General features: G+C 37.7%; 2 protein-coding genes across 2 annotated transcripts; both read right to left on the bottom strand.

Moving 5' to 3' along the window:
• Window positions 1-3,802: 3,802 nt before the first annotated feature.
• Window positions 3,803-4,819, bottom strand: LOC145565408 (uncharacterized). Its single transcript, XM_081625424.1, has one exon. The coding sequence runs from the start codon at window positions 4,817-4,819 to the stop codon at window positions 3,803-3,805; it is 1,017 nt and encodes a 338-aa protein (XP_081481550.1).
• A 2,457-nt stretch (window positions 4,820-7,276) lies between these two features.
• On the bottom strand, window positions 7,277-7,870 carry LOC145565407 (uncharacterized). The gene has a single exon (XM_081625423.1). It carries the CDS (start codon window positions 7,868-7,870, stop codon window positions 7,277-7,279), a length of 594 nt encoding a protein of 197 aa, XP_081481549.1.
• Window positions 7,871-17,387: the final 9,517 nt, after the last annotated feature.

Genomic DNA, 17,387 nt, shown 5'->3' with positions numbered 1-17,387 from the left:
AATCCGAGCCGTTATTGCTACTGTTTGGGTTATGTTATATCGGAACTACCCTCTAACCCTTAACGTTTTTAGACGACTGATTACCTTGAAGAGGGATGGTCAATCAGAAGGGTGGTGGTCGCTATACACTCAACCCCACAAATACACTGTTCACCCTAAACTATCTAGTTCCAAGGGTTGGTAAGATAGATTTTTCTTCATGTCGGTCCCAGAGGACTTTCCTTTGAGGAGGACCTTCTTTAGGCCTCATCCTCTTTTGATTCAATCCCCGAGAGAGATCTCGGTAAGCACGAAGAAAGGGCTGTCAATCACTTTGACATCTCATAATTTGATGAGGGTGACGGCAAGGTTCGTCTAGTTCCTAAGGTGTGGGTGCCGAATGTGAGTTACATTCCGGGCAACGCGCCGTTATCTCGTGTCGGTCTCTGTTGGACTGACCATCATGGTATTATTTATTTTATTAATTTCTTACTTTTTCTCATTTATGATATTGTTTATCTGTAACCAATTATTCTTATTCCTTGTTTTCAGGCACTGATAAGTTGGACAACAAGTTACTCGGTCTATCAGCTGACGGAAAGAAAGTTGTCAGGCGTTGTCCTAAAGCTACAGCCTCTTACGACACCTTAGCTTCTGTTTGCGGTCGTGCCCCTACCGTTAGCGCTAAGAGAAGAGCTGAGATTATGGCTGATGACAACGCAAAAAAGAGAAAGCTGACATCCCTCGCTAGTCGGCGTGGTGGCGGGGTGGTGATTTCTAGCCCTAGACAAACTGAAGGGCTTGGTGAGAAAAAGAAGGATAAGTCAGAGACCGAGAAGGCTCCATCCACCACAAAAACTAAAAGCCCTGAAGCCATTGTAAAGAAGGCAATTCAAGGGATTGAAATCGAGGATCTCACTATTGCCGAGTCCCCTCGTCAGCTTCAGCCAACCACTACAATTGCTCCTACCACCGTTGGGTCGGACTCAAGCATACCGGCTTTGACTTATCGGTCCAACTAGTGGATTGAAAGGGTTTCTGGTAGGTTTCCAGATGAAGTTCTAAAAGGCTTCGCTGTTCCTGCAGGCCGTTCTGGAGACCGTTGGCAACCCAACATGGATGTCGGTCGGAATGAATCCATGATCACCGACGACCCAATTCAAGGTGGGACTCTGGGCTATCGGCTTTTGAGCAACCTTACTCTACCGATGGACAGACCTGCTGGTCCAATCGGCCCCCTCGCTGCTGCACACATGCACAACATGATGAAGGTACACATACCTTTTGTTATCGGCTTCTCTTTTTCTTTATGTTTTATACTTTCCTTTATTGTGTGCCTCTCATACTCTGTTTATATTTTTAACGTCAAACATTTCTTTTACACTCAGGTCGTCATGTCTGGAACGGAGCTTGTTGAGATGTACCGTTATTACCAAGAGAAACATCACCAAGCCTCCTCCAGCCAAAGTGCCATGCAGGAAATCATCGACAACGCTGAGAAGGCCTTGGATGATTTGAAGAAAATAAAAGAGAGAGACGACAAGGAGATGGCGGAACTGAAGATTAAGGCCGAAAGGGTCGCTGGTCTGGAACTGGAAGTACAGAGTCTGAAGACTCAAATTACTGAAAAGGATAAGGCCATTGAGCGCCTTCCTTCAGTTGAGAAAGACCTCGGCGATGCCAGAGCTAAAATTAAAAGCCTTGAAGAGAAGGTTCAACAGATGGAAGCTGATAAGCCTGGAATTCGCCAAAGAGCAGTTGGCCGTTATCTAGCCTCCGACGAGTTCTTCTCCAGGCTCCAAGATCGTTTCGACGGAGGTTGGACTGCTGCCCAGAGACGTATTGCTCATGCTGCCGGTTGGAAGAAAGAAGATTGGGCAAAGGTTGAAAAAGCTTTCAACGAGGAAGCTTACAAGATTCCTTCCGGCTTTGAAGCACAACAATTCTCTGAGGAGGACTTGTACAATTTGGTGCCAAGTGCTGATGACGGCCCCAATGATCCCAGCATCCTGAACTCTCCAGTGCCTGAGAATGCACAAGCTTGAAGGGGCGGGCAGTCATCACCGACATCTTCTTGTGGGTCTTGTATAATTGGGCCTTATCAGTTGTAATTTGCTTTCGTTGTCTTTTGTCTGTCTTAACACTTATTTTGACAATGCTGTTTTATCGGCATATACCCCTTTTTGTGGTGATGCTTGTCGATTGTCAATTTCACTGTCATGTAAATTTATCAACTTTGCCTATTATGTTTTACTACTTACGAATTGTTACCGTCCTGCATCTTTTACAGATTCATTTACTTCCATTGTTTACATGCCATCTATTTTCACACTTTATTAAAGCAACCATGAAATTATCGTCACCAGATTGTTGAAAAAATGAGAATAAAATTAAAACCAGAATTTTTAACAAACGAGAATTTTTAGCAACTACTTAACAACTTCCAATAACATCCAACATATGTAGTGATATCGGTTACTAACGAGAATTTTTAGCAACTACTTAACAACTTCCAATAACATCCAACATATGTAGTGATATCAGTTACTAGTACACAATATGTAACTCCTTATTCCCTCAAGTGTACATATTTCCAATAGGAATTATGTATACTAAGAAATGATAATATATGTTGCTGGTCCAGAGTACAACACCGGTCACCTACTGCTTTGTTGTTTCAGCCAGTTAGGTACCCTCTCGGCGATCATTTTCTGAGCTACGCCTCATATCGGCGTATACTCGAATTGATTTTGCCGGTATTATATTTTGAACCAGCAACCTCGTGAGTTAATGTGTACAACTGATCAGGTTGTAGATTCATTAACTTCACGGAAGCGGTTTTAAGCTGTCCGTCCCATTTAACGATGTTTTGTTAAATGGAGGATGCCTATTTTCAACACATGTTGCCTGAATATTCATTCATTCATCACTGATATCCTTTATTGTTATCAGCTTCACATATTTGAAAAAGTTCATACATTTTACATATAGTATTTCTTTAGCACAGCCGAGTTCCATACATTTTTTAGTGGTGCCCCATCCAAAGTTTCCAGATAAAATGATCCCTGAATGACAACATCTCTAATTCGATAAGGTCCTTCCCAATTTGCTGTCAGCTTTCCATCTTCATTTCCCTTACCTGTCGCTGCTGTTCTTCGTAGTACCAGATCCCCTACGCTTAACGGCCGATGAGATACTCTTCTGTTGTAAGCCCTTGACATTCTTTCTTTATATGCAGCTGATTTAACTGCTGCTTTTTCTCTGAGTTCTGGCAGAAAGTCTAACTGCTGTCGTAAGAGAAAATCATTTTGATCTTCACAGTAATGCTGAATTCTGAATGTCGGCAATCCGACCTCTGCCGGTATCACTGCTTCTGTACAAACACTAAAGTGTACGGTGACTGTCCTGTTGCTTCTCTGACAGTAGTCATGTTTGCCCACAATATTTCCGGTATCAAATCTGCCCACAAACCCTTTGCATCTTCAATCTTCTTTTTAATTGCTGTTATAATTTGCTTATTTGCTGCCTCTGCCTGGCCGTTAGACTGCGGATGGCATACTGCTGCATAAGCAAATTTCACTTTGTACATCTTTAAAAGATCTTTGACTGGTTTACAATCAAATTGGGTTCCATGATCAAAAACCATTGCCATCGGCAACCCAAATCTTGTAAAGATATTTTTCCATATAAATTTCTTCACTTCCGACGCCGTTATCTTTGCTACTGGTTCTGCCTCAATCCATTTTGTGAAGTAATCTATACCCACTATCAAAAATTTCCTTCCACCTGTAGCCGATGGGAACGGACCAACTATATCCATCCCCTATTGTGCAAAAGGGATCGGATTTAATATCGGTGTCAGATCATTTGGAGGCAAGTTAATAACTGGGGCAAATTTTTGGCATTTCTCACATCTTTTAACATAAGCCACAGCATCTGCATTCATTGTCGGCCAGTAATACCCCCTTCTCATTGCTTCCCTGGACAAAGCTCTTGCACCGAGATGATTAACACAGCTGCCCTCATGCAACTCTTCAATCAACCTTGCAGATTCGAAATCCGTTATACATCTCTGTAACGGCAATGAGAACCCCCTTTTGTATAACTGACCCTGGTGTATGATAAACCAAACACTGTCCTTTCGCACCTTTTTTGATTCTCCCTTATCTATCGGCAGTGCCCCATGAAGAAGGTATGCCAGTATCTTATCATACCACTGAGCATCATTGTTAATGCACAACACCTCTTCTGACACTTCGTCTATACTCTTTTGCTTTAAGACTTCCACCATGACCGTTCTCTCCAAGTCATTAAAACTTGAACTTGCTAACCTTGCCAAGGCATCAGCTTGAGCATTTTTTACTCTTGGGACCAACTTAACCTCAAAATATTGCAGTTGTGCCGCCAACTGCTTCATCTTTTCCAGGTATTTCACCATAGCTGGTTCTCGTGTTTCATATTCCCCACTGTACTGACTTGATACTAACTGGGAGTCAGTTGTTAAAACTAACCGTTTTGCCTCCACTGCTATTGACAACTGAATTCCAGCTATCGTTGCTTCGTACTCGGCCTCATTATTCGTAGCTCTAAATTTAAACTTCATGGCATATTCAAATACTTTCCCATCTGGCGCCGTTATCACAATTCCAGCCCCTGTCGCTGTAGCTGAACCATCAACTGATACCTGCCATGTTCCTAACTCCTCCTCTTCATCTGTATATGTCGTCTCAACGATAAAATCTGACAATGCTTGGGCCTTGATTGACGTTCTTGGCCTATAGCTTATTTCATACTCCGATAACTCTACTGCCCATGTCAGTAATCTGCCAGATGTATCCATTTTATGCAATCACTTTTCCAAGGGATGATTGGTTAATACATCTATCGGATGTGCATCAAAATAGGGCCTTAACTTCCTTGCTTCCATCACCACTGCTAGTGCCATTTTTTCTATCACCGGATATCTGCGTTCAGCCGCATTCAACACATGGCTAACGAAATATATCGGCATCTGTTGTTTCTTCCTCTCCACCAACAGAACGACTGCCACCGTTTTCGATGATGCCGAAATGTATAACTGCAACAGTTCTCCCTTCTCAGACCTGGCAACCGTGGGAAGAGATCTGAGATGATTTCTTACCACTTCCAGAGCATCACTCTGTTCTTTTCCCCATTCAAATGTCTTATTCTTTCTCAACACCATGAAGAACGGAAGTGCCTTATCAGCCGACTTACTGATGAATCTAGTCAATCCCGCCATCCTACCAGTCAACCTCTGTATATCACGAATGGTTTTTGGTTGTTTCATCTGAAGCACTGCATTTACCTTATCCGGATTTGCATCTATTCCCCGCTCGCTAACCATAAAGCCTAGAAACTTTCCTGATCTCACCCCAAACACACACTTCTCTGGGTTCAACTTCATCTGATACTTTCTCATCGTCTCAAATGTTTCCTTCAGATCTGCTATATGGTCTTCTTTCTCTTTACTTTTTACTATTGTATCATCCACATACACCTCAACATTCCGGCCCTTCTGCTTCTCAAATATCTTATCCACCAACTTCTGATATGTCGCTCCTGCATTTTTCAACCCAAACGGCATTGCCTTGTAACAGTACACACCGGCATCCGTTATAAAAGCTGTTTTATTCCTGTCGGCCTTGTGCAAGCTGACCTGGTGATAACCCGAAAACGCATCCAAGAAACTAAGCATAGCATGACCAGAGGTTGAGTCTACTAACCTATCTATTCGAGGTAATGGGTAGCAATCCTTGGGGCAAGCCTTATTCAAATCTGTAAAATCCACACACATTCGCCACTTCCCTGTCGGCTTTCTTACCATCACTACATTCGCCATCCATTCCGGATATGTGCAAGGCTCAATGAACCCTGCCGTTAAGAGTTTATTCACCTCGGCCTGAATTGCTTCTATCTTTTCTGTTGAGAAATTACGCTTCTTTTGCCTTATCGGTCTGAACTTTCTGTCCACATTCAACTTATGCTCCATCACTTCTGGATGTATTCCCGGCATCTCACTTGCCGAAAATGCAAAGACATCTGCATTCTCACGCAGCAGGCTTATCAGGTGGCACCTTGTATCTACATCCATATCGGCCCCAACCCTTACTGTCCTACTCAGATCACCTGGTTGTAGCTCAACCTGAACAATCTCTCCTCCTGGTAACGGTCTTGGGGTTTCCTCTGGCCTCGTATCAAAATTCTTCATTGTTAAGTCTTGAACTGTTGGCTCACCTTCTCTTATCGGATTGCATGGTACCAGACCACCGCCAACTGGATTTTTCAAAGCGGTCACATAACAAGACTTTGACATCACTTGACCTCCATACACTTTTTCTACAGCTCCCAAATTTGACACATAAGCTATTGCCAGATGATAAGTTGACACAACGGCCTGCATATCATGTATTATCGGTCTGCCGATAATTGCATTGTAGGCTGACTTAACATCTACCACTAGAAACTCTGCCATCACATCCCTTGCCTGTGGCCCATCACCCAGCCTAACTGGTAGCACTATGCTTCCTTCTGGTCTTACTGTAGATCCATTGAACCCAATGACAGGATACGATACCGGCTTCAGATACTGCCTCCCTATATTCATTTCGTTGAAAGCTTGCACAAAAAGCACATTTGCTAAACTACCTCCATCAACCAGCACTCTTTTGATGTCAGCCCCATTTATTTTAGTTATTAAAACTAATGGATCGTCATGTGGGAACACTACACCCCTTGCGTCCTCTTCTGTGAACACTATTTCAGGTATTGCAGCTGGCCGAGGACGATTGTCCACATCCAAGGCACAAACCAGATGACGGTGTTCAGCCAAATGTTTCTTCGCTCCACTAACTGTTCCTCCATGTACTGGCCCCCCTGTTATCACATCTACTCCTTTTCCGGTGGATAACGGCGGAATCCCTATATCTCCTTGTCGGACTATTCCTCCTTGCCCCCTTTCCGGTCTTACTTCTATCTGTTGCCTCTCAATCGGCTGAGCCGGTTGCTGATTCCTACCTGTATTCAGCCGGTATTGTGTCAAATGCCCTTTCCTAATCAGCTCCTCAATGTTATCCTTCAGCTGTGTACATTCCTCTGTATAATGCCCCACATCTCTATGAAACATGCAATATTTCTTCACATCTCTTGGCCTTGCCTTCATTGGAATCGGCCTTGACCACCCTTCTCTATTCTAATTCACTGAATAAATTGTTGCCCTCGGTGTATTCAAGGGAGTGTAAGTACTGTATCTCATGGGCGGCCTTGACACCCTTGGATCCTACCGACTTCCCCCTCCCCTTCCTGGGGCAGAGGCTCTCGGCCTACAACTTCCAGATGATGTCCCTTCATGTTGACTTTGCCCTCTTCCGACAACTGCATTTCTACTACTTGTTTTCATCAACTCTTCACTTTTTATATAATCATGGGCTTTGTTAAACGCTGCTGCCAATGTCGGCAAATTTTTCCTTGTAAGATAACGCTTGAAATCAGAATCAACCAAGCCATTCATCAAAGCCATCACAGCTATTTCTTGTTGCAGTTTTGGAATTGTATTTGCCTCATTGTTAAATCGTCTAATGAAATCCCTCAGAGATTCATCTGGTCTCTGCTCTACGGCCATCAGCTCTCCAGAAGTTTTCCGCCGCACACTATTGCTGACATATTGACCCACAAACATCTCGGTCAATCTTTCGAAACTATCCACCGTTCCAACTCCAAGGTTGTTAAACCAATCGGCCGCAGCCCCAATAAAAGTAGTCAGAAAGACCTTACACCAAACTGCATCCGAGTTGGTATACAACATCATGTGTCCCTCATAGGACGTTATAAACCTTGCTGGGTCTCCCCTTCCATCATACCTACAAGTCGGCATTTTCACCTTTCCATCGACTGGTCTAGGATATGATGTGCAAATGGAGATGCCCTTAACTGCACCACAATTCGCACTGCCTGCCCATCTACCTGCGAACTTCTCTGCTGCTGGGTCCTCGTACTAACGGTATGACTTGAGGATTGTTCAACCCGCCGTGACATTGTATGCGTTCTTATCGGCGACTCATGTCGGGGTCTCCTGGGTGAGCCTATCAACTGATTATGTTGCTCTCCCTGATTGCTGTGTGGTGTTCCCCTATCGGCCTGAGCGGCCTCCCTTTCAGCCTTTGCCGTCTCAGCCTCCTTCCTCTTCTTACTCATTGCACTCATCACCCTTGCTGCTGTCTCCAATTCCTCTGGTGTGAATGCTGCCATAGGATCCTCTGCTTCCCCTCCACCTCTAGGGGGTGTTAACGGCATATGAAACTGGTTATCCTCCAAGGTATGAGTTTCATCCACTATCTCTACCTGAGGTTGTTCTATCGAATGGTTTACTACTTTTCTTGTCACTGGTGTTTCATTATTTCCGGCCATGATTATATTTTTTTTGTGTGAGGTTCTTAGGCAATAGAAGTGATCAATACCCCCTCCTTCTAGCGCCAAATTGTTTTAGTCTGGATCTGATCTTCCAAGAATTCGGACCTGAGATCCTGATACTCCTATCGGCAAGCTGAGAACCTACACAATGAGAAGAAGTTAGCTAACCCCGGGGTGATCCGGGGATAACCACTCCGATGACAAAATCAGAAAGTGTTTAAGAGGAAAGGAAGATAAGTATGAGAGAGAAAGTAGAGAGAGAGATAGAGTCATTCAAGCCCTCATTAATGAGGTCTTACCTACTATTTATAATGGTTTCCCTTGACAGGTGGCTCTCATCCATGCAAAGTTTCTTGAGCCAAGTGTCAAGTTTCTGTTGCCACGTGCCGAATTCCGACAGGCCGATATGTCTAGTTTCTGGTACATATCGGCGCCTTTTCGCAATTACTCTAGGTTTGATCACGCGTTTCTTCAGGATATCGGCCTTGCCTACACATCATCCGATACACATACTTAAAATAAACCTTGGATTAATTGTCAATTTATCATATAAATATATATTTTTTCATCATTGTCTTTTTATACAACTTTAGAAACAATATCGATTTATCCCCCAACTAACTATAGATTATAAAATCACCCTTGACATGTTTGAAAAGTCAATAGAGAATATTTTACTTCATCAATCGATTGATGATCTATTAGATCCCAAGATCCCAAATACTCAGCAGGTAGATACACTATAAGTCTATATTCGTACAAAACATATGAAATTGATAAGTAGGTAAATTAATAACTAGAAATGCAGCTTTTACGCAAGTCAATGTTGCAAAACAGTAGACAGTAGGTATATATCAATATATACAATTAATTTGGGTTTATATACATGAATAAATTATTATTTCATGGCTCTAATAAACAGTCAAACTTTACTATCACTACTTCTTTTGACTTATTAGCATCTAATTCTTTATTTCTTCACCATCCAGCTAGCCAACAAGACTACAAGAGTACGTACAAATTTCCTATTGAATGTCACAATTTCTAAACATGAGACAATCTGTGTTTTTTTTTCCTCTTTTCTTTGGCAATAGTCTCCATTGTTTGTTATCAATAGCTAACTTAATTTAGAGAACCAAAAATAAGGTGTTACAATTTGATTTTATTAAAGTATTGTACGGAGTATTGTTTGATCTAAACTTTATAGCTTTAATCTGGTATGATCTGATATATTCCAACTTAATTGTGTATCCTGATTAAACATTAGATATTTTTTCACTAAGAGTCTGTTCTCTTCAGCTTAATTTCAGTTCAGTTCAATACCTAATTTTCTTCTCACATAAACAATTTAGTTCAGTTTAGTTCAGTTCAGTTCAATTCAGTAAATCAGAACATGCCCTAAATATATAAGAAAAAAAAATATTATCAAGTGTGATATTGTTATACTCTTTTTAGTGTGTACTTTCTAAATATTAAAATTTTAAAATCTTAATGTTTAAACTTATGGTGTGGACGTGTGGTTGATTTGATCTAATCCAGTCCGATTTTGACAAAATAAAGAAATAAGTTAAAGAGATTTTTATTTTTATTTTTATTTTTGTTTCAGACATTAATGGTAATTCAATTATCTATGCTCCTATAATCATATAATTATATATAAATATTTTGACAATGATAGGGAATAAGACAATTTACTCCAATAATTATTTAATTATACACATTTGACACTAATAGGGATTTAAGACAATTGTACTCCTATAATTATACAATCATAGACATTTTGACACTAGTTGTTCCTTGGATTGACTACCTCTTGTAAGAAAAAAGGATTTATTTTTTGGAATGTGGTTGGTTATGTCATTCACTTCCTTGATTTATATAATGTATGTACGCAACTAACACAGTACGTATGTGATTAAATTTTTATGAAGTTAAGTGCATAAAATCAAAATCAACTTATAAGCTAGCTCAAATGACTGAAATCGAGAAGCTAGATTTCCTTAGAAGCTAAGATTGACATAATATATCTAAATGATTGTTGTTGTTTAATTTAACAAACAAGAGCATATCCGTGCTAATGCACGGGATATATTATTCGCGGAAGAAAACAACACAACGTGAAATAAAAAATTTAAGAAATTAGCGGGATAAGTAGTTATTGGTCCTTTTTTTTTTTTCAAATGCATAAGTTTTAAGTATTGGGGTTTTGTGGTGAAGTGTTGCAAAAATGACTCTACAATTATATAGTAGATTACAAGGTACTTCTTGTATACTCCATACTTATTATCATAACTTAATTTCAATATGTATAGCTGAATATTATGTGTGTTTGAAATTTATATTATGAGTACATAGCTAAAAATATTTTGTCTGAAATTATTTATTATGAACTCATTTTGTATGAATTAACTTTAAGTTAGACAAAAATGACCTACTTTGTGGAAACAATATTCTAAAGATGGAATTATAGAATGATGTAAAAATTTGTGGTGATGAAAGCAATATACAATGATTTTCAACTTTAATAGTCTGTAAATTGACTTAATTGGCCAGATGAATAATAGTTGAAAGATGATGCTTAAATCTAGACGTATATACTACGTAGTATAAAAGATGAGATGTCATTCACAAATCACAATACTGTTATGCTTCATCTCATTCATTTCGAGTTTTCGACTTATTAAAACTCAGCAAAAATTAAAAATATTGGCTACCTATTATGACAACAACTATCAATTCAAATTGAATGTAGTTTCAATGTAGTTCTTCCTAAGTAAGAAATATGAATTTTCACAATCAGTGTACCTTCAATTGCAATTGTGAAAAGGACCAAAGATATTGATAGCTAAACTCTTAATTAAAAATGTATTGTTTAACTCATTTGATTTTGATAGAAAATGTATGTAGCTACGCTCCTTAAATCACATCTCTATATTTGTTGCCCCACATTAGACTACAAAATAGTGAGAAACATATAGCAAATTTTAAATCCGTCCATACATACATGTAAATAGTCACAATTATGCAATTATGATCTCAATGCCTCCAAAATATCCCATCACCAAAATAATAAGTTGTGTATATAAATAATTTAAAATAATAATAATAATAATAATAATAATAATAATAATAATAATAATAATAATCCATAAGTATAATAATAATAGTAATAATAATAATGGTCATCCTTTGCCTATAAATTTTTTAAAAAAAAATAGTAACAATAACAATAACCATGGTCATTTCTTTGGTCATACCTATAGTCTTATACCCTTACCCTGAGGATGAGGGATGGGGTTGTGTTCAACCAATAATATGCATTCATCTTTAATTGTTTGAATAACCCAAACCTACTAAATTATTAAAAAATAATAATAATTAAAAAATAAATAAAAAACAGAAAAAAATTAAATAAAAACAATTTTTTTATATATATATTTTAATTTTAGTTATACTTTTATGAGTCACATGGACTAGCTAGCTTAGTTAAGGTCTTTGGCAGAGCAATAATTTGTCATATACCATGATTAGGAAAACTATACTATACATAAGTAGTATTATATTTTGGAACATCATTTTCAGCAAGTATAAATAACTCTACGTTATTAATTATTAATTTCCTATTGAAAAAAGGCTTCTAATTTCAACACTCAAAAAATACAAAAATGATTGAATGACTGGTGGAGGGTGATTGAAGGTGGCTGAATTGCATCTTTCATTTCTTGTTTACTGTTTCAATACTTTTTCTAGTTGTAGTAGGTAAAGTAAAGCCACTCAATTTAATTTTTCGACGCTCCGATTGTGAAATAAGTAGACATTTTTCGTTGAATTTTGTTTTGTTAAACATTCACTTAAATAGTTAAATATATAACTTCATATAAGGGCCCAATAAGTATATAACTTTTTCGACTTAATTGGGCAGCGTACGACTGTATACAATAGCTTGACGAGTGAGATGTCAACTATCTTAGACTTCGTTGTTACAAATTTTCGTATCATTAATCACTATCAAACTCTGAATCTGATCCTCTACCTTTACTGAAATTGTTTAGTAGATAGGGAAATCGCGATGAGGGGACAAAAGAGATTAGGACGTTATTATTGTGGCAAGATTTAGTAGAAGGTAAATGCATTGTATACAACGAGTTTAGTTATTCAAGTTACATAAAAGAAAAATTTATAAAGTGTTACATAATCGATATCTGTATAATGTTGTGTGGACTATATTTACTACAAAGCTAGAACTATTGTGTAGTTAATTTGTATAGTACTCATATTAACATCAATATATATTCACCTACTCAACTTCAATAATCTTATTTTCTATAATTATGATACAAGTAATTATTTAGGAAATATCTAGTTTTATATTAACATCAATTTGTTGGTTGAGCACTCAAAATAATTCTTCGTTGCTTAAGAATACTTTGAAACAATAATACTAAATATCTAAATTTGCATTGAAAAAACAAAAAAGTGTTTTAATTTAGATATGTTAACTTAAAAATAATTGGTGCAAGCTACTGCAATGTCAAAAAGTTACACGAGATCGATTCATGCATACTAGCAAATTAAATTAAAAGATTATCCAATATCTATTTTATACTTTTTTGGTAATGCAAGTGGTCATATGGTTTACTTTAATTTGTTGATTTTATGATCACAAGTCTAAAAAATATGAGCCAAAGCATGCCATTTTTTAGGCTATAGCTATTAATTTATAGTATGAAATAGTGTAAATAATCATAAGTCTAGAAGAAAAGCCAAATAATGCAATGTGTTCTTGATCACCATATACTACACAAGTAGCTAGGAGAAAGTAAATGGAGAGCCCAGCTATTAAGTTCCTTTAGGAGCTTCCCATGAAGGGATAAAATTACTTTTAAGTGAAGTGAAGAGTTCACTTATGATGTTTTAATTATTCTCTACAGAATCCCCTTAAATTTTATTAATTACACAATAATACATTAAATATTGATATTGTACAATATTTTTTAAGGCTATTTTTTTTACGGAATAGTAAATGATTCAGACATCTAATCTAAAGCCAAAATTGAATGATCTTCCCAACTTAGACATCATTTTCTTCATTTTATTACAGCACAAACGAATCTTTTTGGTTTTGTTTTGCATTTCTGAAATTAGCTTGTTTACGCATACTTGCAAGATGTCCTTAGGAGGCTAGAAAATTGAATTTTAGGATTGATCATGGATCAGAATAAGCTACAATTAAAACTCATTTGCACAAGGATCAAAAAATAATTTTCCAATCCATATAAAATTAGTGTGGACTATCTACATTAAACCATGTACAAAAAAGTTTAAATTGTCTATTCAAATCAAACCCACAAATAGAGAAAAACCCAACCAATAAGGCCCAAAGTCTATTTTGTACTCGTCTTAAATAAAAATCAAATTTCTTGAGTGAAAATCAGAAATTATTATCGGTCACATTATTGTATACTCAAATGATTTCGCTAGTTTCCATAGTCATGCATATTGAATGATTGTCGTTGGAGTTTAGGATTAAGCATCATATTGTACCTACATATAATTATCACGAATACTTGCAGAGTTGAAAGCCAAGTTAATTAGGCAAATCCAATCTAATAATTTATAACATATCAAAAAGATGGTTGTAGTTTTCTTACATTAGTGATGATCTAGTAGTGTCTACATACTATAATGACATCTAAGTAGGCTAAGTTGGACCAATAGCATAAAGTTCGTGCCATGATAAAAGCCTTGAATACGTTGTGATATTTTTTTTGATAGGTAATAATTTTGCCAATGACCATAAGCTAAGCTTAAGTTAAATTACTATGTAAGTTGATTGCTTTGTACCACGACATATGTTACCCGGATAACTTATTATTTATCTTTAATAGAGACGAATTAGATGAAACCATATCTTCTTATAAGTGTTTCTTATTGGAGAAGGTATTGCATGCGTACGGACGCACCAATTATTTAGTGCAGGAGGCTTGGCTGATATGTTTTACTTGTTGGCTAATACTTCGTATGTTTCGTGTGTTAGCTGATATATTTCATTTATTGGCTGATATGGTTTTTGGATTGGCTAATATATTCCTTTTGTTAGCTGATATGATTTTTTTTTTTTCCTTTTGTTGGCTGATATCAAACATAATTTGTCTTATATGTTTCTTTAATTGGCTGATATATTTATTTTGTTAGCTGATATGTATATTTTAATTGTTGGCTTATATGTTTCATTTTGTTAGCCAATATGTTTATTTTGTTGGCTTACCTGTTGCTTTTTTTGGCTGATACGCTTTATGTGTTGGCTGATATGTTCCTTCTGTTGGCTGATAAGTACCTTTTGTTGGCTGATATACTCCTCTTGTTGGCTTATATGTATCTTTTGTTGGTTGATATGATCCTTCTATTGGCTGATATACTCTTCTTGTTTGATCATATGTAGCTTTTGTTGGCTAATAAGTACTTTTTGTTAGCTGATGTATTTATCTTGTTGGATGATATATATCTTTTATTGGCTTATACATTTTATTAATGTCCCTTAATGTTAACTGATATCAGACATTAATTAGCTAATATGTTACTTTTATTGGCTTATATACAAAGTATATATAAGTATATTTCTTTCTCTCTCCTCTTTCCCCCTCTTCCTCTTCCTCTTCCTCTCTTCCTTTCTCTCTCCTGTAGTATATCCTCAGTTCTCACGCCATCCCCTCCTTCTTGTGGAACGTTTAGCTTCTAGGATTCCAACCACACCAACTTAGCCACCCACGCCACCCACTCACTCCATCAAACCACCACCACCACCAAACTTAGGCTCCTCACGCCACACACGCCACCCACTCACTCCATCAAAACACCACCAGCACCGAACTTCAACAACAGCAACACCCACACCACCCCTCACTCCTTCCCCTGCTCCTCACTCCACCTACGCCACATCACGCCACCCCTCACTCCATCTCATACACACCCTCACAGCCCGCAATTGAGCACCCAACCACCATCAAACCACCACCAGCACCGAACTCCAACAACAGCAACACCCGGCCACACTAGCACCGTACCACCACCAAAAGCAAACTCCACAATCAGTCACAACCTCCTCGCCACATCAATTCCCACAGCTACTAGCAGCAATCACAAATCGTGAATTTCAAATCGCAAATCGTGAATTTCAAATTGCAAATCGTGAATTTCAAATTGCAAATTGCAAAATTGGTAGTGTGAAATCGCAAACTCATAATTGCTTCCAAGTAAATCGCAAATTGGTGGAAGAAAGAGGAGAGAAAAAGGTTCACTTATCTAATTTTAAAGAAAAGAAAAGTGAAAATCAGATAAGTAAAACAGTGGAAAATGGAGAATGGCCGCACAAACACTTAGGTATGGGTGCCCGCATCCAATAATTTGTGTTCTTGTTGTTATAAGTATATGTAACTTACGTATTAATAAAAGCATAAATTTTAATACTTTGTATTTGGAAATCAACATCTAATCAACCTACTAGATAACCTTTATCTCATACAAACAAATGTTTACAAATAATGGATACATCAAACGAAAATGAAGGGAAGTACATATTTCCTTTGTTTTCTTGTTGTATCCATATATTTTTCTTACACCTTTTAATGCGCTTTTTTAATCTTCAATTACGTATCAAACGGAAAATTGATTTTAATAATCCCAATTTTTTATTATTTGAGAATGATTCCAACTTATAGAGTGCAAGTTCTTTTTATAGGCCAGATGATCGGACAGGTTAAAAAAAAATTGCCACATGTTAAATGCTAATTGGTAAAAAAAAAGAAATTAAAAACCAAACCATCGTACCATAGCCCCACCTCTCTCCCACCCTAGCCCCACTAGAAACCACCCCTTCTTCCAAAATCACCCGTAGCCCCATCCCATCCACCACCTTCTCCATAAACTACCAATTCACCCCTCCCTTCTCCTGAAACCACCACTGTTCCACCCCTTTCCCTCCCCACATATTCACCCCCTCTTTTCCACCAAAACCACCGTAACCTCACCCCTTCACCTAAGTTTCTGAGGGGGTTTTGAGTGTCTAGGGTTGGTTTTTGGGCGGTTTCGAGGTGGGGCTAGGGGAGAGGATTGGTTTTCGATGGGGAGGGGGTGCTTTCAAGTGTGGAGTTGAGAAGGGTGGCTATTGGCGGTGGGGCTGGATTGAGGGTTTTTTTTTTTACTATTTGCACCAATCACGCATTGACACATGTCCAGATAACCTAGTATAACATGTTATTGTTCGATTAGATCTGATATAATAGAAGAAAACACACCATATATTTGTATTATTTCAGAATAATCGAAAGTTGGGATTATTAATAGAAATTAACTAAAAGTAGGGATTATTAAAATCAATTTTTATACTATATACATATCAAGCTAATTCTAAAAAGATCTGTCATCATGATTATATTGTTTCTTGAACATTGCCAAATGGCCCATATCGGCAAATCCATGAGAATTTGAGTTTGAGATTTTTGATCACTTTGGTCAAAGTATGAAAACCAATTTATCCCCTATAAAAGCCCAAAACCAAAACCCTTAATCTATTGAACCTTAAAAGAGATCAAGAAGTTGGATTTTACTGTAGCTTATTTACAGTGTGAAGACTCTTTTGCCCTTTGGAAAAATTGTTAAAAATAATACGATCTTTGAGCGATCCGCCAAAAACAAGTCCACCTTTTGATTATTTCTTAATAATACAACCTTTTGAGGGTATCCGCTGAAAATAAGTTATTACCGGTTAGTAACCTAATAAACAGGTTAGATGGGACACGTGTCATAATCTTATTGGTTTGACAATATAATTTGATTTTTTAAAAAGATTATTATACTTAATTATTTACATTAATTATTTGCTTTTATTTTTAAGATAAAAACATCCCCTACCCATCTCCCCAACCGGCCACCACACTGCCTCCCTTTCCCCGGCCCTCTGTCAGCATCCCCCTCCCTTCCCT

This window comes from Chenopodium album, chromosome 10 (genome assembly GCF_948465745.1).
Source record: "Chenopodium album chromosome 10, dcCheAlbu1.1, whole genome shotgun sequence".
NCBI lineage: Eukaryota > Viridiplantae > Streptophyta > Magnoliopsida > Caryophyllales > Amaranthaceae > Chenopodium > Chenopodium album.
The sequence above is the reverse complement of the archived record's forward strand: the minus strand, read 5'-3'. Positions and strand labels throughout refer to the sequence as shown.